The sequence below is a fragment of the Phaethon lepturus genome, unplaced genomic scaffold (genome assembly GCF_000687285.1).
Source record: "Phaethon lepturus isolate BGI_N335 unplaced genomic scaffold, ASM68728v1 scaffold18005, whole genome shotgun sequence".
In the NCBI taxonomy this organism is placed as follows: domain Eukaryota; kingdom Metazoa; phylum Chordata; class Aves; order Phaethontiformes; family Phaethontidae; genus Phaethon; species Phaethon lepturus.
The window spans coordinates 12,926-36,512 of NW_010540051.1; the positions used below are offsets into that span (position 1 = coordinate 12,926).

The following is a 23,587-nucleotide window of genomic DNA, read 5'->3' on the forward strand; positions in this document are numbered from 1 at the left end:
GAGTGTTTTAGAAAATTTAAGTCATGTTAGAACAACTAACAGTAGGAAAGCAAGAAATATTTTGAAAATTGCATTGTTACCATAGTTAAGAGAGAAAATGCATTATATGCACCATTCAATTTTATTCATGGACTTAAGATGATCGAGGGACGTCACAGTATATTAACCATGGTAGCACCCAATGCTTAATAACTTTAAGAAGTTTGTTGAAATATATGCATGGTGGACATCTTCATGCTGAGAGCATGACTTCATGCTGAGAGCCTGTTGGAGAGGGTCCGTGAAATCTCCCTCTAATTAACCTAAATTGTAACTTTTAGGAAGTCACGAGAGGCATAAAAACAGACCAAAGCAAGCCAAAAATGTTGAAAAACAGTTTGCTTAAAATGTATAGTGACTAATCCTTTTATAAATGTTAGAAGCAGAAAAGCCTTCCACTGAAACTAATAAATGACAAGGATTTAAAGGACTGCTTGGAATGAGTATTTGTGTGGTTGCACTAGGAAAGTTGCATTGCTGGTCTTTAGTCCTTATTTGCTACAGCGGAAACTATAGAGGTTCCTCCGAAACGGATTCCTGCTTAGGAGGACTTGTGAGAGGATCTCCTCCAGTCAGGGTAACAGAGATTATAGAACAACATGTGAAGCAAACCCAGTGCTCAGCAGAGCTCTGGAAGAGGTGTGAACTGCAGTGTGCATCCTCTTATAGTTGGTACAAGGGATTTGAAAATATTGAAAACGGCATGAACATTCAGAGTTCCAGAGGTTAGAGAAGTTAGATTAGTAAGACTGATTTTTCCAATTTGCCTGGTAACAAATGGAATCAAGAGTTGAATGAATGACCTAGTAAGTAAGAGGTATTTTGGAAGGCTCATGGTAGCTTTTATAAAGGGAAGGCTGACTATATCCTGGGCTGCATCAAACAAAGCATGCTCAGCAGGTGGAGGGGGGTGATTCAGGCCCTCTACACTCACCAGGGGGTAAGACCCTACCTGGAGTACTGCGTCCAGCTCTCAGCACAGGAAAGACATGGACCTGTTGGAGAGGGTCCAGGGGAGGCCACAGCAATGCTCTGAGGGCTGGAACACCTCTGAAGAAAGGCTGAGAGCTGGGGTTGTTCAGCCTGGAGAAGACTCCAGGAAGACCTTATTGCAGCCTTCCACTACTTAAAGGGGGCCTATAAGAAAGATGGGGACAAACATTTTAGCAGGGCCTGTAGTGATAGGACAAGGGGTAATGGTTTTAAACTAAAAGAGGGCAGATTTAGACTAGATAGAAGGAAGACAGTTTTTGACAATGAGGGTGGCAAAACACTGGCCCAGGTTGCCCAGAGAGGTGGGAGATGCCTCATCCCTGGAAACATTCCAGGTCAGGTTGGACGGGGCTCTGAGCAACCTGCTCTAGTTGATGACGTCTCTGCTCACTGCAGGGAGGTTGGACTAGATAACCTTAAAATGTCCCTTCCAACCCAAAGATTCTATGATTCTTTACAGCCCATTTGAGTTCTTCGAAGGACTCATGAAAAGGTGAACAAAGGAGGTCCACTTCATGTGATGTTCTACATGAATACCTCCACCCCAAAACAAACAGTAAAAAAGAGAAAGAAAAAAAAACCCCAAACAAACCAAAACAACAAAGTGGTAAAAGCTCTTGCTGACTTACTGTTGGTTAAACCATATCATGAAAATCTACAAAGAAAAATGTAGGATAAATGATCTGTTGTGGCAGTGCAGGGCAGTTGTGGTTTGAAGCCTTTAAAATCTTTGAAGGCTTGCACTGGTCTGTGTATTAGTGAAGGGTCTAAAAATCAGAACTTGTAAACAAATGGTAATTTGCTGCACCTAAGTTATTTTAGGTAGTAAAATCAAGACTACAAAAACTACAAAAGATGAAGACTCTTGTGAGTAACTAGGTGATAACATAGCAGATGAAATTAATTTTAAATAAAAGTAAACTATTGTGAATAATGGAAGTAATTGTATATATACATACATCGAGATTTGTATATAAAAATATAGACTATAGGCTTTGCACTCTTCCAGCTGAGAATGGAATCTTAGCGTTATGGTCCGTAGTACTATGAAATGGTTAGTTCCACAGTCAGAAATGATCAGAAATAACATTGTTAAAAATTACTTGGAAAAATAGTAGAAGAAAGTACTATGTTAATAATGAAACTTGCCTGAAATGGCCTCCCAAATTATGTGGAAATTCTTTCATAATTTTCCTGTTCATGACACTTGTATTATTTCCACTTTAATTTGGTATCTCTGAGGAGCTGTGAAGTTCAGTAGTGCAATTCTAGAGAAACACCCAAATAAATTACTAATTCTGGAATGTAAAATGGTATGGAGCTATGTATGACCTAGATGTAGACATTGAACTGTAAAATGTTATTTATTAGCTACTGCCATCCGTGCTGTAAAATAGGAGTTCTGTTGGGAAAACAGTTGTGATTCTATTATTTGGTGCTTTTTTCCTAGCGTGATGTAATTAGTATGTTACAGGCAGCTCTTCCTGCTTGGTGTTTGAACTGTAACTGTCCTCTAAATATTCTTTCTTCTGTACATGTGGCCAGTGTAGTCCATGGTATTATCTTATATCAGTGAAGATAGATTAGATGATTAAAGGTCTGAGATAAATAAACTTCATAAGATGACAAGAAATTCTGTACGTTTTACAAAAATAATGTGAAATTTGATGCTGAAAAGTCAGGTGCTGGCTGATACTGCATGCCCAGTTCAAATGTCGCACATATCACACTTGCCATGCAGGTGGAGGGAAGGCTGTACATATAAGCATTCTGGCGCTTCCATTTTGTAGCTTTTGTTCTTTTAGTGTATATTTTCTTGTATGTGTGATTAGGAGATTGCTAACTTGATACATTTCCACTTACTTGAAATGGTGTAGGAAGTTAAAATGGACTATATTGCACCTGAAAGAACACTGGAAGGCAAAGTTCAGTGCAGCTTTGATAGCATTGCCAAAGTTTAACTTGTTAGAGGGTTTCATCTCCTAACAGTATTTGGTAACAAACACAGATGTGGAGAACACCTATTTTGTATTGCTTAATATAATGTGTCTTACTGTTTTTTTAAATACAGCTGCAGCTCTGGTTGGATAACCCAAAGATTCAGTTGACATTTGAAGCAACTATCCAACAGTTAGAAGCACCTTATAATAGTAAGTCAAGTCTTCTACTGCCAAAACCATACTGTACATGTCACTGCTGTTCTTTCTCAGTTTTGGTTGGGGAAAAGCTGCTCAGAATCGAGAGAGGACTTCAGATGGGTCCTTTTGTTAGTGGGGCTCCACGAGTGTTCATGTGCGGAGTGGGATATTGCAGTATGCTCATGTTTCAGGTTTGTTAGAGTTCCTTTGTCTGGTAAAGAAGTATATCCCTGGCAGAATTCAAAAAAGCTGGTAAAAAAATGGGTTATTACAGAAGTTTCCTGCAAGTGAATTCACATGCAGATTTTAAGGTTTGCTACAACTTCATGGTGGTTTGCAGCTGTGAGATTTTCTTAATCATAGGGTTTCTGGGAGGCATAAAAAAGTTGTATAAAAGACTTGAACAGACTGGCCATGGTGAAAGAAGGCAGTTATACAAGGCAGAAAAGAGCGAGGAGTTACTGCTTGCAAATGTAGGCTGTTCCACCCTTCTCAGAAAAGCCCCAATAAACTGGAAAAGGGTGAAGGGGAACCATAAAGAAAAAGTACTTAAAGAAGAAAATAATGCTAAAATTAACCCAGATACACTATCAAGTATTGCAAAACAGCGTATTACTGTGTTTATAAAAATAAAAATGAGAATTCAGTGCTCCAGTAATAATACTAGCAAATCACATTACAGTTCTGTGTAAAGATCTCTGGATTTCTGCAGTCAATTTTAAAAATGGTGTTCTTCCACACTAGATAAATAGAAGCATTTCACGTCCTGTACAGCTTTTCAGGCACTATTCAAAACTGCAATATAGCATGGAAAACAGCTTGTGGTTTCCAGAAAACTTCAACCTCAGCCTTCTTCAAGAAGATGGATTTTTTAGTAAGGCAGCTGGGGGTGCAGAAAGGGATGTGTTCAGTGTGATTTTGTTGGGTTGCTGTGATACCTTTGCTTGTGAACATGTTTTCAGTACATGTGTGCTGCCAAACATACAGAATAATTTTAAACCATTATAATTTTTTAGGTGATACAGTGCTCGTTCATAGAGTACACAGCTATCTGGAGCGGCATGGTCTAATCAACTTTGGTATCTACAAAAGAGTGAAGCCTCTTCCAAGTAAGAAACTTGAAAATTGTTTGGGGTTTTGTTTTATTGTTCTGTGATTTCTTAGGACAAATTTTTGAGTGGTTTTTTGGGGGATTGTGGTGGCTGGAAAGCCATCTGGCTGTAAATGTTGCTGGTTTTTATTTGGCATGGAGAATCCATGTATTTTAAGTAAATCACTTTGAGAGGGAAAATGTTTGCAAATCTTCTGTAGATAATTTGGTGGCTGTCACTGTTTAATGCATTATCTTTGTTCCTCATTTGAATAACAAAAGATAGAAACACAATACTGTACTTGCATCTATTATATACTTATATGATGCTTGAATATTACAAGTGCTGAAATTGTCTGTCCTTTCTAGGTTTTGTTCTTCTGGGACAGAAAGAAATAAAACTATGATAAGTTGTCCCACAGTAATTAATAGGAATCAGTTTCTTCTTCAAACAATTGTCCTTCAGAAGTGTTTTTCCTCCAGGTTTCTTCCTTGTCACTGGTGATTTTTCTTGTTTTGTCTCATTAGGAAAAACTGAAGTGTTTTACTGTTACCATATTAGGTACATAATTAGTTCAATTTTCTTTTTCTGGCTATTTGTTTTGTTTAAGAGTTTGTTCTGTCAGAACTACCAATGAGAAGGAAGCTATTTTTGGTTCTTGGTATTTTTTAAGTGCAACTTTAATGTGACCACTTACAATGTAGTAATGCACATATAGAGCCTGTAGCTTATTTTTCCCTTTCTTTAGCCAAGAAGACTGGAAAGGTGATCATTATTGGTTCTGGAGTCTCTGGGTTGGCAGCAGCTCGCCAGTTGCAGAGTTTTGGGATGGATGTCACAGTGCTGGAAGCCAGGGTATGAATTTCTGTGCTATTTTACTTTTATACAGAAACTTAACCAGTAATCGCATTCAGCACTAGCATAAGGCTAAGTATCCCAGCAGCATGCCCAAGACGGGTAAGCTTGTGTGTTGTTACAGACAGCTGGGATGTGTTGCTGAGTACTAAACCTGTCTGGCTAGGAATCACTGGGTGTTGACTAATGCTTTCTCAGGGGCGAACTGTATAATCAGATGCTTGTGTCATATGCTTACAGCAGTAACAGGCTGGAATCCTCTTCCTTTCATGATTAGGAACAGATTTTTCACTGGAAAGCAGAATATAGATCTGTATTTCAAGAACTTTCCCATTAAATAGAAACATTGTTTGGAATTGCCATACAATGTTGGACAGGATATTTTTCTTCCACCTTTTAAGTCTACATTAATTCTTTCATTGTTTATTACTGTGTGTTTAACAGAGGCTTTAAAGTTATATAGAGCTACATTTTGTGGTGCATGAACTAGATGATTGTTTGTCCAGTAATAAGGTATTTTTTTATATCCATTCCTGAGTGGAATCTCCTTTTTTAAAGCTGAAGTTTTTTTCATATAATCTAGTCTATTGAGAACAGCTTGATACTAATTTAAAATAAATAAATCCATTGACCAATTAAATTGGAATTTATCTTATGTTTGCTTCCTGACTTCATTTTGTTTCTATATGTACTTCTGACACTTTCATAGCATAGATTAAAATGATCTGCTTAAGTTTTTTATTAGAGTAACGTTTCCAGTTCTTAATTTTGCTAGCTACTCTCTTGTTGCTAGGGAGCAAGAGCTGCTGACCCTGCTTCGCAGGTTCCATACTACTAGATCAAAGGAGACTGCAACAATGTAATTGTTTCAGAGTTTCTTGCTCACCTGAATGTATTGTGGGGTTTTTTTGGTTTAGTTTGGTTTTGGCTTGGTGGTTGGGGGTTTTTTGAAGCTGGAAGAGAGATATCCATGCTGTAACCTGTTCTATACATCTTTGTTACAACCAGTATGTAGGTCTGTCAAGAGGCTATTTTAAAATAATACACAATATTTTTCAGTCATTTTTCTCTAGACTGCTACATCTCTTGTTGAGTAGTTTGTATTTTTTTTATTTTATTTTTTAAAGCTGTCTGGGTTTTTTTCTGGCATTATGATTTCAGTCATTCAGGTGGTAGTTTCTTTGTGTCAACTCATTTTCTGTAACTTTCAGACTATTAGTTTTGTCCTGGTTTCAGCCAGGATAGAAGTGCTGATTTAATTTCTAAAAATCAAACTTTACATTTTTATATGAATTGGTAGGTGTTTGGGATCTTTGCTCAATTGTAATAGATATTTTTCTCTGACATCATCTTGCTAGCTGGACTGAGAATAGGGAAAGGCGGCTTTTTTCCCTTGTTAAGTTTAAAGTGGTAGGAAAATAAATGTCATCCTGAAGTCAGTAGTATGTGTCTTGAATCAAAAACTCTTTTTCCTGCTTCTAAAATGGGCTGTTGATTCATGGTTACCTTCTTGATTGATAGCTGACCTTTCTGTGGAGAATAGATAGGAATAATTTGCTGATGGTTTTTCTAACCCTAAAATTTTGTTTTTTCAAGCACATCTGAATCATTTGCTATATTGCTATTTGATTTTTCTGGTAGGAAGTGGGAGGAGGAAATCTAGTATGTAACTTAATCTATCCATGGACAATGAAGGATTGGTTTCAGAATCACAGTGGATCCTTCTGTAGGTATAGTTAAATCTGTCCAAACCAGGTTAGGCATCTTTTTTTCTTCTTTTTTTTTTTTTCTTAAATGCAACTTAAACATTTTATTCCTTAACCTAGGCAAATTAATTGAGATCAAGTATTCATTTGCAGAGGTTCTTAGAAAAGTGTACATTCTATTTACTGAACCTTTGGATAAGAGAATATGTATACCATGTTCTGTAGAAGTTCCAGTGATTATATTTGAAGTGAGATGTATTGTTGAATGTTACCAGAGGTTTAATATATTGTTCTTTTAAAAGGACAGAGTAGGAGGAAGAGTTGCCACATTTCGCAAAGGGAACTATGTTGCTGATCTAGGAGCAATGGTGGTAACAGGACTTGGTGAGTTTTTTCAAAGTAAAAAGGAACTGGGAGGAAAATTGTGGGACAAGTTTTATTACAAATCTGAAACCCTAAGCTATTCCTTTTGATGATCAAAATAATTGGGTATTTTAACTATTGAAAAGTAGTTGTTCTAGTTCAGCCTCTTTGGCAGTTAGCATTTTTTCATCAGTGAATCTTCAGAACAGATGGTGGCCCATGCTAAAAGCTGGGATTTTGGTTGGTGCCATAGCTCTTATTGGTCACTGAAGTCATACAGGTGCTTGTCATGTCATCAAACTGTTGTATATCCATTCTTTTACAGTTTGCTTGTGCTTAGTGGAATTCTTTGCTTTGCCCTTGGCATGCTGCCCATTTGCATATCTGTTCCTTTGCCCAGTTCCTTTAAGGTGGTGTCTGCACTGGGTTCACTGTGCTTGTTGAGCAAGTCTTTCTAAAGCTGCTTTACCCAGCTGCCAGTGGCCTCTGAGCTCAGATCTGTGGACTGAATTTCTTGGGAACTCTTAGTTGTTCCCTTGGATCTTCTAAAGTATAAGATGAAATTGAACATGGAGAAGTAGGAATGTACTGAGGGGATTAGTCGAGTAGCTAAGAGCAAAGTAAATAAGAGCAGATAAATAGGAAACTTAAAAGATGGGAGAGACTCCAAAGAGATGGAATATGTTTTTTCATTTACGGGGGCGGAGGGGGGGAAGGCAGGAGGGGGAATGAAGAATGAAGAGCAGAGCCGTTCTAAAGAGAAAGCCCTTCTTAAAGTTGGGATTTAAACCCCAAAAGTCCTTTCTTTAAGTGATTTCAAAAATAATTGTAAAAATAATGCCAAACAAGCTATTTTTCTTCCTATTTAATGCTAGGTTACGGGATGGCATCAGTTATTGATTCTGATTACTCTGCTAAGAAGATGGGCAGGTGTTTAGTGTGGAATAACCTTCAGTAATGCAGTGAAATGATAAAATATTATAAAACCTATAACAAAACCTAACTGAGTTTTACTGGCTGGAAAAACTTGGTGTCTGTCTTACGGTTAGGCTTTATTAAATAGCATACAGAAACTGCTTCCAGACAAAGAGTATGGAAGTTGCACAATCCTGGTAAAGGATGTAATGTTGCCTAGTGAAAGACTGTAATATTTTTATATTTAACTCATCATGGGTGTTTCCTTTCCAAAATAATCTACCCTTTGCCTTGAATAAGGCAGCATATTCTATAGAGAAAGAAATATACCTGTAGCAAAGAAGATGGGTTGAAGGGCATCCTTCATATTTCTGAATCTGGAAGAGATGTGAGGAGGGAGAACTACTGAAATGGTTGAGCTTGTGGTTTGGGAGGGTGAAAGACTGAAGTTATGAGGGCATTTCTGGTTTTGTTAGTAAACCATAGAAGAACTAAAATTTCTGGTAGGTTGTTGAACTTGAAACATGAACTTATTTAAACCTACCTCAAAACTCTGTTCTGTTTGTTCAGTCACCTCTCTAAAGACAGGAAGGTATTAGGGTGGATGAACTTCTCCCTGTATTTTGAACTAAGTCTCTGGGTTTGATTGGATTGCAGAATCTGAGAACATTGGGAAGCTAGATCTGAGAAACTTTTCCCAAAGTTAATTTTGCAGAGGAAACTTGTATTGCCTGTCCTTTATGCCTTTTACCATTTGTGTCCATTCTTTTCCTTTCCTCTGCTGTACTTACGAGAGAGGCTTTGAGCTTTACTGATTCTGGATGCTTAAAGTTGATGCTTTATGCCATCCTCATGTTTCTGTGTGGAATCTCCTAGATTGTTTTCTAGTCTGACTAGTTACACGTCTTGCAGGTACAGTTGGTGTACATGGCTCATCTTCATAGATTATATTAACCGTGTCACTTGTTGGAGTTCCACTAAGTTTTAAGAGACTGAATTCTTCAGGTTCTATCACCATGTCACCAGACTTTCAAAAAGCTCCTGAAGTTACTGTGTAGCTGTGGGAGCTTTCCTTGGCTTTTCAAACTGCTTGCAAACCTTTTGAAAATACGTGTATAGCTATAAACTCTCAGTCGTACTGAGCTTGCTGCCACCCTAGGACTCTGCTTTTATAATCAGCCCTTTTTACATACTGTTCTTTAAGTGTTGGTGGGCAGTGGGCAGGTTGTTTTGTGGGTGTATTTTTAATGACCTTCTTGCAAGAATTGCTGTGAAGAGTAGATCTTTGGCAGTGTTATATTACTGCACTGGAATGCATTTTGCACTGGCATTGGTGTGTTTAGTCTCTGAAATAGGTTTAACTGGAACTTTTATTTCATTGCAGACAAATTTTGCAGGAGTACTCTGTTAACCATACAAAATGTTTTCCAGGAGGAAACCCCATGGCTGTGGTCAGCAAACAAGTGAATATGGAATTGGCTAAGATCAAACAAAAATGCCCACTTTATGAAGCAAATGGACAAGCTGTAAGTCTGATACTGTTTCCATGAACCTTTTAAAAAGATAGTATCTCAAGTGTATTTGCTACCAGGCCATTGGTCTAGCAGGAGATAGTTTCCAGGAGGAGAGAGAGGAGTAATGAAAGTATGTGTCCATTTTTAGGCAGTATAGTAATATTCCAGCGCGTCTACACCTATTCTTCTAAAAGCTGTTCTTTCCACATGAGTTTTTAACTTTGAATTTCACAGGTTTTGTGGAAACTAAGTTCCTGTTTGTTCTTCCCAAATGCATTACTGTTTTTCCTTAGGCAGTTGTCTGTCTCGCTCCTCTTTGAAACAGTTGTCTGCTGTGCTGGCATTCTAGCTTTTGCTTTAGTTGCTGCTACTCTTTTTCCCTGAAATAAGGTCATTCTGGCTGTTCTACTTATTGGTTGCTTTTTAAAGAATTGACTAAACAGTGCCAGCTGATTGCTGAACTGTTGCATGCATTCAATGATAGTCTAGAGCTGGGATTCACAAACTTAATTGGCTTTATTCCTTTCTTCTTTAGTGTCAAGGAGTGCTGTTAGAGACAGAAATGATAGCTCCTAGTTTAGTGCTGAATCTTATGTATGTATTGACTGGAAGCATTCCTACGTCCTGAATCTTAAAATATGGTACTAAGAGTAACTTCTGAAAGAAGACAGATGAGGATACTGGGCTTCGTGGTAGAGCCCTGAAAAAGTGATCTTTGGCACAAACCCGTTGTAGCCTGGCACCTGTAGCTTTTCTTAATGTGCATGAGTGAATAGGGTGTTATAATAAACTCGGGGAAAGCATTGTAGACAGTTCTAGCAGTCAGTCTGCTCTTGTGTTGTGAAGCCAGTTTTGCATGTGACATGCTTGCCTTTGCACTGCTGCGTTTCCCCTCTCACAGCTGTTTTCAGCATCTGCCCAAGCAGTGCTTCAGTATCTCTCAGTGGGGCAGCTGTACCCCTGAGCAATTTGAAGAGGGTCCCTCAATTAACACCACCCAATAAGACACACAGTTCAGCTACTTTGAACTTTTTACCATGCTTTTACTGTCTTGGTAAGTGCTGTGATGCCTGCAGCTTTACCATATAGCCTTGCTTTCTGCAGCCCACTCCTTTCTGTCCACCATATGCTAGATCACTTATATCTGGCTAAGCCCCTCAGGCATATGCAGCTCCAGCATCCTGTGGTCCAGGAATTTCCCTTGCTCATCAGATAGGCAGTCACAGAAGAAGCCAGTGGGAGTGTCTGGAAAGGAATATTCCTTCTGATTACTCTGTAGTGTTTCCTGTACCACATTCAAATGCTACTTAGAATCATAGAATCATTAAGGTTGGAAAAGACCTCTAAGATTATCAAGTCCAACTGTCAACCCAACACCACCATGCCCACTAAACCATGTCCCCAAGTGCCATGTCTACACATTTTTTTTTAATACCTCCAGCGATGGTGACTCCACCACTTCTCTGAGCAACCTGTTCCAGTGTTTGACCGCTCTTTCAGTAAAGAAATTTTTCCTAATATCCAGTATAAGCCACCCCTGGCACAACTTGAGGCCTTTTCCTCTCATCCTATCGCTAGTTACCTGGGAGAAAAGACCAACACCCACCTCACTACAACGTCCTTTCAGGTTGTTGTAGAGAGCAATAAGGTCTCCCCTCAGCCTCCCCTTCTCCAGACTAAACAACCCCAGTTCCCTCAGCCGCTTCTTATAAGACTTGTTCTCCAGATGAGCTTCATTGCCCTTCTCTGGACATGCTCCAGCAACTCAGTGTCCTTTTTGTAGCGAGGGAAATCATTTATCCTAGGAGACTGGGTCAGGATGGAAACTGGCAGCGTGGCTGCATGCGGCCAAGCCCTGGGGTAGGGAGGAATCCCTCAGCTTAGAAAAGGTTCTTGTGGCTCTTTTGGCTAACTTTGTGGGATGGGTAATATCACCTCCTTGTGTTCAAAAATGGTTGTTGCAGCAAGGAATTGCTGCTGTTTAGATCTGTGCATTTATTAGTGTAATGACAGGAAGGTTTATAACACTAGACATATTTTAAGAAAGCACGTCACAAAATTTGTCAGTTTACCTGCTGCACACAAAGCTTGGTATGTATAACTGGATATATTTTCCAGACCGAATTTTCATCAGTTCATTGTGTTGAATGTTGTCTTGGTGACTATGTAATGAACCAGAGTGCTCTTCCTTGGTTTAAAAATAAATAAATAAAATTGCCTCTGTGTGCCACTTATTTCCTAGCATGTCTGTCATGTATAGCTTCTGGAACATTTGGCTAAAAATGGTTTCAAATTAGATAGTTAATATTGACAGATAATTAGGAAGAGAAGTTGTGGTGTGAGTAATGATGACCAATATTTTAATCTTCTACCACCTAGATACCACAAATGCCAGTATAATCTCAATTATGTGTCATTCAGTATCTGTGCATCTATCTGTGATCATATCTCTGTACTGTCTGGAGCTCATGACCATCTAAACTGTTAAAGGTTGTTACTTCATATGATAAAAAGTAAAGAAATGAAAACAGAAGCTCTAGAAAGAAAATTTGAATTTGCTCGCTCAGATGTGCGGTTGTAACTTGAAAGCTGTGTGTTTTGACATGTACTCCTTATGTTGTCTTTCTCTTGTTTTTCCTTAATACACTCCATGATGCTACTTCCACCAAGGCAGTTACTTAATAATCCTTTCTTTCCCTTTTTTTTAGTGTTGCCACACTGTTTCCTTTGATTATTAGCACTGCTATTTCTATCTACTTCTGCAATGTTTTTATATCTTAGTACTTTGATTTTTTTACCCCACTGTATAAAGCTTATCCTGAAATAGCTGTCAGCCTGCTTACATTGTATTTCTTTCTGCTGCAATTGTTGAAAGGACACTGTCAAGGTTCTACTTAATAAACAGTGAAAAATAAGTTTAGCTTAAGCTGAAATCACTTTCTACAGGATATACTTCTTCCAAAGGTGCATTCACGTTGTGTTACTAATGAGCATTGTCAAGTAACTTCTAAGTACCTTTCTTGGGAGCAAAAATTTTGCTCACCCTGCCAATAGAGGGTCTACTAACTTGATAGCGGCCCTCTACATTTTCCTTTCAGCCTATGCCTGAGCCCAAGTCCATTTGTTGCCCCTTCCACCTCAAAACCTTCTCAATTTGTCTCTACCAGTAATAGCTAAGAGAACAGCCTTTCTTGTCTCAAATAGAAAAGCACCAATGTTCCACCTCTCCCTCTGGCATTTTGGCAAAATTCATGGTGCTTGACAGGAGGCAAGTTGTAGCTTTTAAATTAGCTAATTCCACAGCTATCCTAGGAAGTGTCTAGATCTCCTTGGAAAACAATATACACCAGTTAACAACTCTGACAGCTAAAGCAGGGAATGCACTAGGTCTAGGGACAAAGTCTAGGGACAAATAAAAATCCGATGTCCTTCATATCTGGGCTACTGTCTTGACAGCTTTCTAAATCTACTCAGTATCTTTTCAGTGGTTAACTATTCCTGCCAGTCTTTTCCTCCACTATCTGCATCTTACTGAAGGGCAAAGTACGTAAGAGTTACACACTGTCTGTACATCCTCATCATTAAGCTCTGCACTGAAGGCCTAAATCTTTCTTGTTGTGCACAGCTGTATGATGACTCAAGATTGACCAGTTTTATACCTTCAATTACCACTCCTCTAAAGTGTAGTTATTCTCGCCTGTCTCTTGTTAGATTGTGTAAAAATACTCCTTGTTTCTGCTTTCTTCTGTTGAGTTGGGTTTTAGTCTTTGCCGTGGTGTTACCTCATGAAGATAAAGACTTTTTTCTTCAAAGAGATGATGGATGGAATCAAATTCTCTGCATATAGGATGACCTCTTAATGACTGAAAGTTTCAGATCCTTTCTTTGTGGTGAGTTGGTTTCCTCAGAAAAATTTACTGATTTAGGAGTTCTGTATAGTCTTTGGGAAGTTCTGCTGCCTGCACAGCTGCCTGAGCTTCTGAATGAGGCATTGATGTCAGCTGTGAAAAGGTAGGCAATATGAATATCAAAATGTCGTTTCTCTTCCCTTTTTTCATCCTAACTTCAAATTCCTGGGATGTGTGCATTTTGTAATACTGTCTTCAACTTGTTGTACACCAGGATCCTCACATCCTTTTCTTCAGAGCTGATACCCAACAGTCAGTTATCAGCCTGTCCTGATGCCTGGGGGCATTCCATCACAGTTTTAAGGCTTTGCCTTTGAATTTCATGAGGTATTTGTCAGACCATTCCCCCAACTTTTACAGAGTTTACAGTGAGGGGAGAAGAGATCGGGGAGGCCTGAGAGCAAGACCTTACTCAAAGTCTGAGGCAAAGAGGAATTCAGTGCTTTAGCCTTTTCCATATCCATTACCACTACATTCAGCAGCGGGTCTGCAGTCTGTATTATCCTTAGTTGTTTGCTGCTGCTGTGTATGTAGAGAGCCCTTCTTCTTGCCCTGTTATGTCCAGCATCTCAGTTATAACTCTGGCTGACTTCTGGTTTTCCTAATGCCATCTCTGCATACTTGGGCAATGCTTCTTCGTTCATTACACGTAACTTGAGGTGTAACAGTAGATGCTTAAGCTGTAAACTGGAAGATGAAGCTAAGGTGATTACCAACAGTTTCTTGAAATAGGCTACAATTTTAATTTTTTTTAACCTTCAGGAGACCTATTCTACACCTCTTCATCTAGAAAAGATCTTAGAAATCTAATTGACCAGTGGAGTCTGCCCTGTGGCTCTGGAGAGCCTCTGTTCAGTCTTAAGGCAGTGCTTAGTAGTAGCAAGTCCTCCCTCTTCCACTGAGACTTCAACTGAGGATGTGTATCAAGTTCTGGCCCACGGAGGACGGGGCTTTTACTTAAGCCAGAAACTGCAGCAGCATCCTGTTCATCCCCAGGGTCTTCTGTTTAGAGGCAGAATTACTTATCCGTGGATTGACTGTAAGGAAATATCCTAGAAGCAAAGTCATTTTTAGATCATGCCTTTTCATTTCCAGCTCTTCCTTTTTCATGATTAAAAAATTGAAAGGGCACCGTAGTACATACCCACGCTCTTAAAGTAGATCCTAGTGCTCAGGTGTTGTATAAGAATGCAAAGGTTAAGTCAGTGGTGAGTGTATCACTGGAATGTGACAAAAAAGTTTGCACCTGGGAACTGCTATTTGAAGCTTTTGTTATACATTTGCTATGCTCAGTAACCTTGTCAAAGCTTTCTGGTACATATAGGAAAATAGTCTCATAGTTGTGAAATACGTGTTCTACTTGATATAAAACCCAGGTCCCTCTTAATAGGTGCAAATTACATTGTTACATAGCTATGGAGTTACATAATTGCTATCAAATGTGACTGACAGCAACTACTGTAGAGGATGGCATAGAGGAATCATAAGTGCACATCTGGCTAAAGAGGAAGTTTCATCATGTAATTCTGAAGGGGAGCAGTATTGGGGAAAGTGATACAGATCTTTGGGATAGGTTTTTAGTTTTTACATGAATGAGCAGAAAGGTAAGCATGGATCTACATCTTGAAATTGTAGATTGGACAAGACTGGAGATAAGTATGAGGAAAGTTTCAAATATCCTTTTATACAGTTAAAAAATAATAATCTTTAGATATGTGATCTAGTCATATAATTTGTCTTTTCTATAGTGCTGTTGCATATAATATTCCAGTCTTTGACGTGATAGTATCACAAAACTTTTATCATGTTTTAAAAGCACATGATCTTGAGAACTAAATAGGGGATATAGTATTGAATATAGTAGTGTCAAAAATGAGTTCATTCATTTCACCTTGAGTGATAGGAGAATTTGAATAATAAGAAAAAAAAGGAGAACCTTGCACTGATGGCAGAGTAGATGAGTCGCTACTCTTTGGCAGCCATGGGGTGGGGGAGGTGTCTTCATTCTTAAGGTTCTCTCAAAAAATTCAGAAATAGGGAAATTCATTTCATGATGCGGTAAGTCTTCAGAGAGACACTACCTGCAGATCAGTATGGGATTCTAACATTTTACCACAAGAGTAGTGGAACATTCAACATCTTAGTATAGGCAGTTGGAAAAGTTGGCCTGTTATGCTTGTGATAATCTTGTACCCAGAGATGAAGTATGACTATTAATTGTGAACCTCAGTGTTTCAGTCTGGGAAAATGCCAGACAAGAAAGGTCTACAGAGCTAGAAGATAGACATTGGCACAAGAATGAATGCTTGGAATGGCCAGCTGCAAAGTGGAAGAGGAATCCTACTCAGAGCTGATGTAACTTCCCAGTTGACACAGGGTATACTTTGAGTTAGGAGTGAGTAAGAATTGGAGAAGAGCCATCTGGTAAAGTCATAGGAATAGGCCTAGCATCGTTAACAGCACCTCTCAAGCGCTTTTTGTTCTGGTTAGCAGTCATCCAGGAGCTTTCTCAGTCTTTCTGAAGTGTTATACTTTTTTTTCTTCTCTTCATACTGATCTTTCTTTTATACTCATCAGTGTTTTCTTTCTATCCTTTGTTTAACCTAGACAGGGTTTAATACAGATGTTAATACCTTGTGATGCTTGCTCTTTTCAGCAATGCAACCATCATCACCTAACTAGTATTTCCACGCAGGCAGCAGCACACACTATTTAAATGAGTATCTTCAGTACAGTCAAATACCACCATTCCTGAGGAGAAGTGGAGAAGGGAGGTACTGATCTCTTCTTGGTATCCAGTTATAGGGTGTGTGGGAATGGTTCAAAGCTGTGCCAGGGACTGTTTAGGCTACACATTAAGAAGTATTTCTTTACTGGGAGGGTGGTCAAACACTGGAACAGGCTTCCTAGAGAGGTGGTCGATGCTCCAAGCCTGTCAGTGTCTAATTGTTTGGACAATGCCCTTAATAACATGCTTTAACTTGGTCAGCCCTGAATTGGTCAGGTAGTTGGTTTAGATGATCATTGTAGGTCCTTTCCAAGTTAAATATTCTGTTCACACTGACCACTCCAAAAGATGTTACTGTCTGTCTACTTCACTGATGCTGAGCCTTCTAAAACCTTGTGACTGCGTAGAGCCATCCTAGCATCACAGTGGTCTTTTGTCCCATTGACAAACTTCTGGAGCTTTGATGAATACACCTTCCAGTAAGGAAATCTTCATGTGCCCATAAATTAGTTTGCTTTCTTCATGCAAGAGAAGTCAGTTGTCGTCATGATTTACCAGCTCTTCTTGTAGCTCTTTGGCCAGACATCCTGGCAAAGTGACTTTGTGTTGTACAGACCTTAGTGTCTGACCATTTAAGAGAGCTAAAGGTACTAAATTTCTTTCTATAAGGGCTATTCTCAGCTACTTTGTTATTGTACTCTTGAAGTACCACTCTAGTTTAAGGCATTAAACTTTTTTGGTTTTTTGAGCACTGCTCTGAGAATTTATCTGTACCCTGCCTTTCGCATTCCTCTGATTTGCAGAATGGTAGCATTTTGAGTTTGTTACAAGGTGTTGTGAATTTAGACTGCAGTAGAGAAGGTATCTGTGTCATTGCTCTGGTTTCCTCTTAAAATTTTCTGTGTACTACTCAAGTATCTTGTCTCTGAGGCTTTGAGCTTTGGTGATCTATATTTTTCCTTTTTTATTTATGAATAGGTTATTAAGAAGAAAGTTTGTTCTTTTGACTCCTAGGTTCCAAAAGAGAAGGATGAAATGGTGGAGCAAGAATTTAATCGTCTGCTGGAAGCCACCTCCTATCTCAGTCATCAGCTGGATTTTAATGTTCTCAATAATAAGCCTGTCTCCCTAGGTCAGGCCCTGGAAGTTGTTATACAGTAAGTGACTTCTCTCTTTGGGGTAGACTTCCCTGTTTTGTGGAGGATTTTCCAAAAGATACCTGAAACAATTGTGATGTTGCTAGGGTAAGCATTACACGCTTAATACAGCTGTTTGGCCTCTACTGAGTTGTCATTTGTGTATGTGTTTCTTGTTTATTGAAGCAAAATATGCCAAAGGTGGTTAAAGGAGCAAACATCTTGTCTTGAAAGTTTCCTGAAAATTGCTACTGCAGTAACGGATAGTGGATAATTGACTTATCCCATTTATGCTACTTCAAAGTTAGTGGCATTTGAAATATGCCTTTTAATAATAGTAGATAACTTCAGACTCACGTTTTAGCTAGTCAAGTATCCTTTATTTGCAGAAACTTGTGTTAATTTTCTAATGCCACACAAGTATTTACTAAAATATCCCATGACGTGCTTTTACTGTATTACACAAATTAGATTGTGATAATGAGTTTTCTCAATAACGCTAGGATTTTATGCTGAACTGACTCTCACTTCTCACGTTTTCAAGATTGCAGGAGAAGCACGTGAAGGATGAGCAGATTGAACACTGGAAAAAAATTGTGAAAACACAGGAGGAATTGAAAGACCTTCTTAACAAGGTCAGACATTTAGAACAAAAAGATAGCATTGTGCTCCTCAGAAAGTGGAGGTGCACAAAAAATTCCATTCAAAAATATCAGAAAGTTGCCATTAATGCTGTTCTTAAATGTATCTGTCCATTTAAGACCTGCCTAGAAGCACTGTTATGACAAAGGAGTCTCCATTTTTGAGGAGGAACACATAATTCATTAGGCAGAAGACTGTAAAACATAAAAATGGGAAAAGAAAGGGAGAGGACAGACATGGTAAACAGTGCTGTGTCAACTTCCTTTAGAGATATTGATAATAACTGAGGCTTTTGGGGGGTTATTTAAAATGTTTACTTTCTTTACCACAAATCTGATTATTAGCCTACTTAAAATGTTTGTGGTTGTGGTAGATGACATCTTTACTTCTTCATGAAAGTTTCTCAAATATAAAATGTCTGAGGACAGCTCTCATATCCTAAGTTACTTGCAACATTTTTTGTAAGAAATCAATGATGATGGCTTTAAACGGTGTTGTTTTGTGGTTGCTGGTATTTATTATGGTTTCTTGGAGGTAGAATTGCATATAAAGAACATCTGCCAAAACCAGGAAATCTCTTTGGTATAATGGCATAGTTTGAGATTAATATCCATTTTACACAGTAACTTGCATGAAATCTACCTTCCCTTTTTTTTTTTGTTTTCTTTCTCCCTTTTCCTACTCCACCTGAAAAAAAGATGGTGAATTTAAAAGAGAAGATTAAAGAACTTCACCAACAGTATAAGGAAGCATCAGAAGTGAAGCCACCTCGGGATATTACAGCAGAGTTCCTTGTGAAAAGCAAACACAGAGATCTGACTGCACTTTGCAAGGTAAGGGATGATATACATACAGCACTTCAGTGCTGTAAGTTTCTGAGGACTTCAGCAGCCAGATAAAATTAGCCAGTAAAAATATTTCTGATCCCTCTGATCCAACACTCAAGAGAATGTGATTGATGGTAACTCTGGGTTGTACTACTGATAATACGGCTGCACTAAGTACCTTTAGGTACCTGTCCTTCATGGCTCGTGATGGAGGGTATTAATATGTTGAAGGCTCAATTTTAGGTAACAGTCTGTGTTGACTCATGTCAGACAGCATTTAATGTTATGAAGGCTGAATTTTAGGGCAGACTTGGTCTTTAGTACTGCTAGGTCTCACAATAATCTGGAAATAAAATGTGTATTTGAAGAGAGATGGTCTTTCTTTAAGATAAAAAAGGCAGTTTCCTGAGTAAAAGACTTCTTTCTATCCAAAGATGATCATTTACAGAGCTCTATCTTGACAAGCAGAGTTAGGCCTCAGCTCTGTGTCTTATCTTGGTGTAGAAATATACCTTAAAAAGGAAACCTTAGAAACTGTTCTTTCTATCACGGTGAAAGACACCTTGCTAACCCAGGTTACATAGAACCAAGGATCTTTTTTCAGCTACTTGTTCAACAGAAGATACGTACCTTTATTTGGAAGCTCAATGCGTCTGTGTATACATAAGTAGTAGCTCTTCTATTTTTGTTATCAATGAACAGCTTTGTGCTCTTGTTGGTATTATTGGGCACTCCAAATTATTCTGCCATGAAGGAAAATGATTGTTGCCTTTATACATAGTTCTACTAATGTTTTCTAAAATAAGGAAAAAATCAACTCTGAAAGAAGCTTGAATTAGATCATGTCTTTGCCTTTTGCATAACTGCTGCTTCTTTGGAAATCGCGATGTTTGATCTTTTAAGAGAGAAAGAATAATAGAAATAACATTTTGTGCAATATGAAAAAGCTGTCAGTATCGTAGGAACCCTTAAAATACCAGGACTGTAATGGACCTTCGTGTTCTTCAGATCTGAGTGTTTAAGCTCCTGAAATATTAGCATACTAATCTTTTCTGCAGTGTGGCATAGGCTTCTGTATATTTGAACAGCAGAAGGGCAAAATATGCTGCATTAAGTGTGGAAAAAATAACAGACTTTATTTAGATTCCACTATAACCATGAATCTTCCACTGATTTCTCTTGAGATTAGGTTTAGTCTTTTTCTACATGATGTCTTTAAGTCCTTTTACATGTAAACTGATCTTAATGCTAGCTTTTAATCTTATTAGGAGTATGATGAATTGGCAGAAACACAAGGAAAGCTGGAAGAGAAGTTACAAGAACTTGAAGCCAATCCACCAAGGTAAAGATACAAACTATAAAAAAAAATACTCGGGAAAATAGGTTTTTTTACTACTTTTCAGTGAGTTTCAAAAATGCTATGGTATGCTTTCTTTTAATTATGGTAATTCAGGGAGTTAAGAAGATACAAACATGAAGTTTGAGCTCCCTCAGTTCTAGAACTCATCTTCTTGTTTTTAGAGGTGACTCGGAGAAAAATGGTGGTTCTTAGCTAGGGTGCATTATAGTACAAATCCTTACTGTAACTAGTGCCTGATCTCAGGAAGCCTTTGAGATTTGAAGTCCCCTTCAATAATGGTAGCATACTAATCCTGCTTATTTTGGCAGAATATTATTTTGTGCTCCGTGTGATTATACTAGGTTTTTAGCTGTCTTCTTTATACATGCCACTTAAGCATGTGTATTTATGTAACTTTATTTCTAGAGTTAAGTTTCTAGCTTCATTTAGAATATTTTAAAGAAACTCTACTTTGAAAATATGAATTTGCTGGCTTCTGACATTTAGCTTTCCTGAAGGGGGTCTGAATGTTTGAAACAATCTGCTTGTGTTCTTTTTTTAATTTTTTTACTTCTCCACTAAGGAGGGACTCAAACAAAGACGACTGAAAAAAAATTTCAAAAGCAATGCATTTGCAACATCCTACTCTAGTAACCTAAATGTCTTTGTGTTATGTTGTTTTTTTCCTAGTGATGTTTATCTGTCATCAAGAGACAGGCAAATACTCGACTGGCATTTTGCAAACCTTGAATTTGCTAATGCTACACCCCTATCTACGCTTTCACTGAAACACTGGGACCAGGTAGCTAATTAATGTATTCATTCAGCAATACACTAAGAATTTAAGCTGTATTTATTTCATTCTTGCGGAAGCTTCTCTATGTTAACAGCTTCTAAACACTGAAGTGCTATCTGCTTTTATGCAAACACTGAGCTCTTAGATGATGATTTGCTGATGAAATTCCAGAAAGCTTTTTATTAGTGCCAAAACATTCTCTAATAATACTGCCTACGGAAACTTCCTATATTATTACTTGACTAATAAACAGAAAGGATTTCAAATTTATTCGACTCACTCTTGAGGGGAAAAAAAAAGGTTTTGAAAAAAATTTGCCATTGTGTAGAGTTGCTGATTATTTTCTATTGAGTGATTTCATTACAAATGCATGCTTTTTATGCATCTCTGTTTTAGGATGATGACTTTGAATTCACTGGCAGTCACTTGACTGTGAGGAATGGATATTCCTGTGTGCCTGTAGCCTTGGCAGAAGGGTTGGATATTAAGTTGAACACAGCAGTTCGCCAGGTCCGCTACACAGCATCAGGTAAATGAAACCATCTCCTCCAGAAAACTGCTCTGGGGGAGTATGATCATAGAAATTAGATTTCAGTGCTTCTGGAAGTAGATGTGAAGATCCATCTTGTAGAAACCCTCCCATTATATGTTTTGGGTTAGATATACAGCCACATTTCTTATTGTGATTGTGTAGGAAGCTTTTAGAGATTTATTAATCTTATTTTGCTTATTTCTATGGCTGGTTTGACACCATCCTTTTCAGTTTTACTTTCTGATTCACAAGTTCACATTTGTTCTTCCATTTCTTTACTTCATTGATTGAAGTGTTGGGAGTAAAGAGGTATTGGTCTGCTTAAGACTTTGGTGCCACTGGATCTGACATTAGAAATATAAATGAATGTAATAGGGACTCAAATGGAAAGAATATATCTCTGTTCTTCAAAATACTGGGCTCGAGAAACTTTCAGCTGGGAGAGCAACTCAATGAGGGGCTCACTCTCTACTTGTTATTTATTTATGAATATATTTAAGTATCATTTACTGGCCTAGATGAACCTTTAGGTTTATCCCAATACGGCCATTTCCAGATGCTATGCTAAATTACACTTTCTGGAATTGAGCTATGTGGCCAGTAACATTCACGTGCCTACAAGTGAAGTAATTGTTATTGTAAAGCTGTTGCCACAAAGGAAATGTTTTCTGATGTGGATATGCTTTTATGGTAGGTTTTTTTTAATTTTTAATCCAATGCTCTTGCTTCCTGGCCTATTAAATGATTGGTTTTCTCTCCCCTTTCCAGGCTGTGAAGTGATAGCTGTAAATACCCGATCTACTAGCCAGACTTTCATTTACAAATGTGATGCTGTGCTGTGTACTCTTCCCTTGGGAGTATTGAAACAGCAGCCTCCAGCAGTACAGTTTGTGCCACCTCTTCCTGAGTGGAAAACTTCTGCAGTACAGCGTATGGGATTTGGCAACCTTAACAAGGTGACTTGGTCACGGAGGGCACTGCAGCACACCAGGGGTTGCAATAGGTAGAATCTGAAACGTGTGTGGAATTTGTATGGTGGGTGAGAGGAAGAACATTTTTTCCACTACTGTTTTACTAGATTGTGATGCTGAAAATTATCTCAAGAACTGTAAGGACCTTTTCTCTATTTCACTCACAATTTTTGAATAGTTAAATTTCAGAAGTATGTTGACTCAGTGTGACTGCTGTAGCTTGTTAGCCAGCAAATTTGTAAAGTATGAGAGCATACTAACCTATGGAAGGCAATATAGGTGTATGCTTTTATGTACTACATATACGCAGTATATAGCCGCCAGATTTTCCTATCTTGACCTTCCCAGTCATAAACATCAATGAGTGTAATTGTCTTCATTTTTATTTTTCCTGCGCGCTTTTCCTAATTCTTGATTCTTTTTGTTTCTAGGTTGTTTTGTGTTTTGATCGTGTCTTCTGGGATCCAAGTGTCAATTTGTTTGGTCATGTTGGTAGCACTACTGCAAGCAGAGGAGAACTTTTCCTGTTTTGGAACCTGTACAAAGGTAGCTGTGGTGCATGTCTTATTTGTGTAGTTTCAGGTCTAGAAAAGAGCACTTTCAAAGATGCTGTTAGTGTTCACATATGCATATAATAAGAAGACAGTATTTGTAGGAAGGCAAAAGGAAGCAGAGCGCACCACTTAGTTGCAAACATTTACCTGGACACCCACAAGTCTATGGGGCCTGATGGGATCCACCCAAGAGTAGTGAGAGACCTGGCGAAAGAGCTTGCCAAGCCACTCTCCATCATTTATCAGCAGCCCTGGTTAACAGGGGAGGTCCCAGATGACTGGAATCTTGCCAATGTGACGCCCAGCTACAAGAAAGGCCAGAAGGAGGCTCTGGGGAGCTACAAGCCTGTCAGCCTGACCTCGGTACCAGGGAAGATTATGGAGCGCTTCATCTTGAGGGCACTCACAGGGCATGTGCAGGACAACCAAGGAATCAGGCCCAGCCAGCATGGGTTCATGAAGGGCAGGTCCTGCTTGACCAACCTGATTTCCTTCCTATGACATCCCCATACCTAGTGGATGAGGGAAAGGCTGTGGATG

At 38.6% G+C, this 23,587-nt stretch overlaps 1 protein-coding gene across 1 annotated transcript in view; it reads left to right on the forward strand.

Annotated features, from left to right (window-relative positions):
• The window catches only part of LOC104620970 (lysine-specific histone demethylase 1A), a gene marked incomplete at both ends in the record, with an annotated part of 33,098 nt that extends 10,059 nt beyond the window's left edge, over positions 1–23,039 (forward strand). Inside the window, 14 exons of the mRNA XM_010287337.1 lie at positions 3,104–3,182; positions 4,187–4,279; positions 5,010–5,116; positions 7,125–7,206; positions 9,532–9,626; positions 12,490–12,501; positions 17,265–17,407; positions 17,931–18,021; positions 18,727–18,861; positions 20,124–20,197; positions 20,885–20,996; positions 21,387–21,519; positions 22,291–22,478; positions 22,925–23,039. Of these exons, the coding sequence (XP_010285639.1) occupies positions 3,104–3,182; positions 4,187–4,279; positions 5,010–5,116; positions 7,125–7,206; positions 9,532–9,626; positions 12,490–12,501; positions 17,265–17,407; positions 17,931–18,021; positions 18,727–18,861; positions 20,124–20,197; positions 20,885–20,996; positions 21,387–21,519; positions 22,291–22,478; positions 22,925–23,039 (1,459 nt within the window). The remainder of the gene's footprint in view (positions 1–3,103; positions 3,183–4,186; positions 4,280–5,009; positions 5,117–7,124; positions 7,207–9,531; positions 9,627–12,489; positions 12,502–17,264; positions 17,408–17,930; positions 18,022–18,726; positions 18,862–20,123; positions 20,198–20,884; positions 20,997–21,386; positions 21,520–22,290; positions 22,479–22,924) is intronic.
• Between the last annotated feature and the right edge of the window lie 548 nt (positions 23,040–23,587).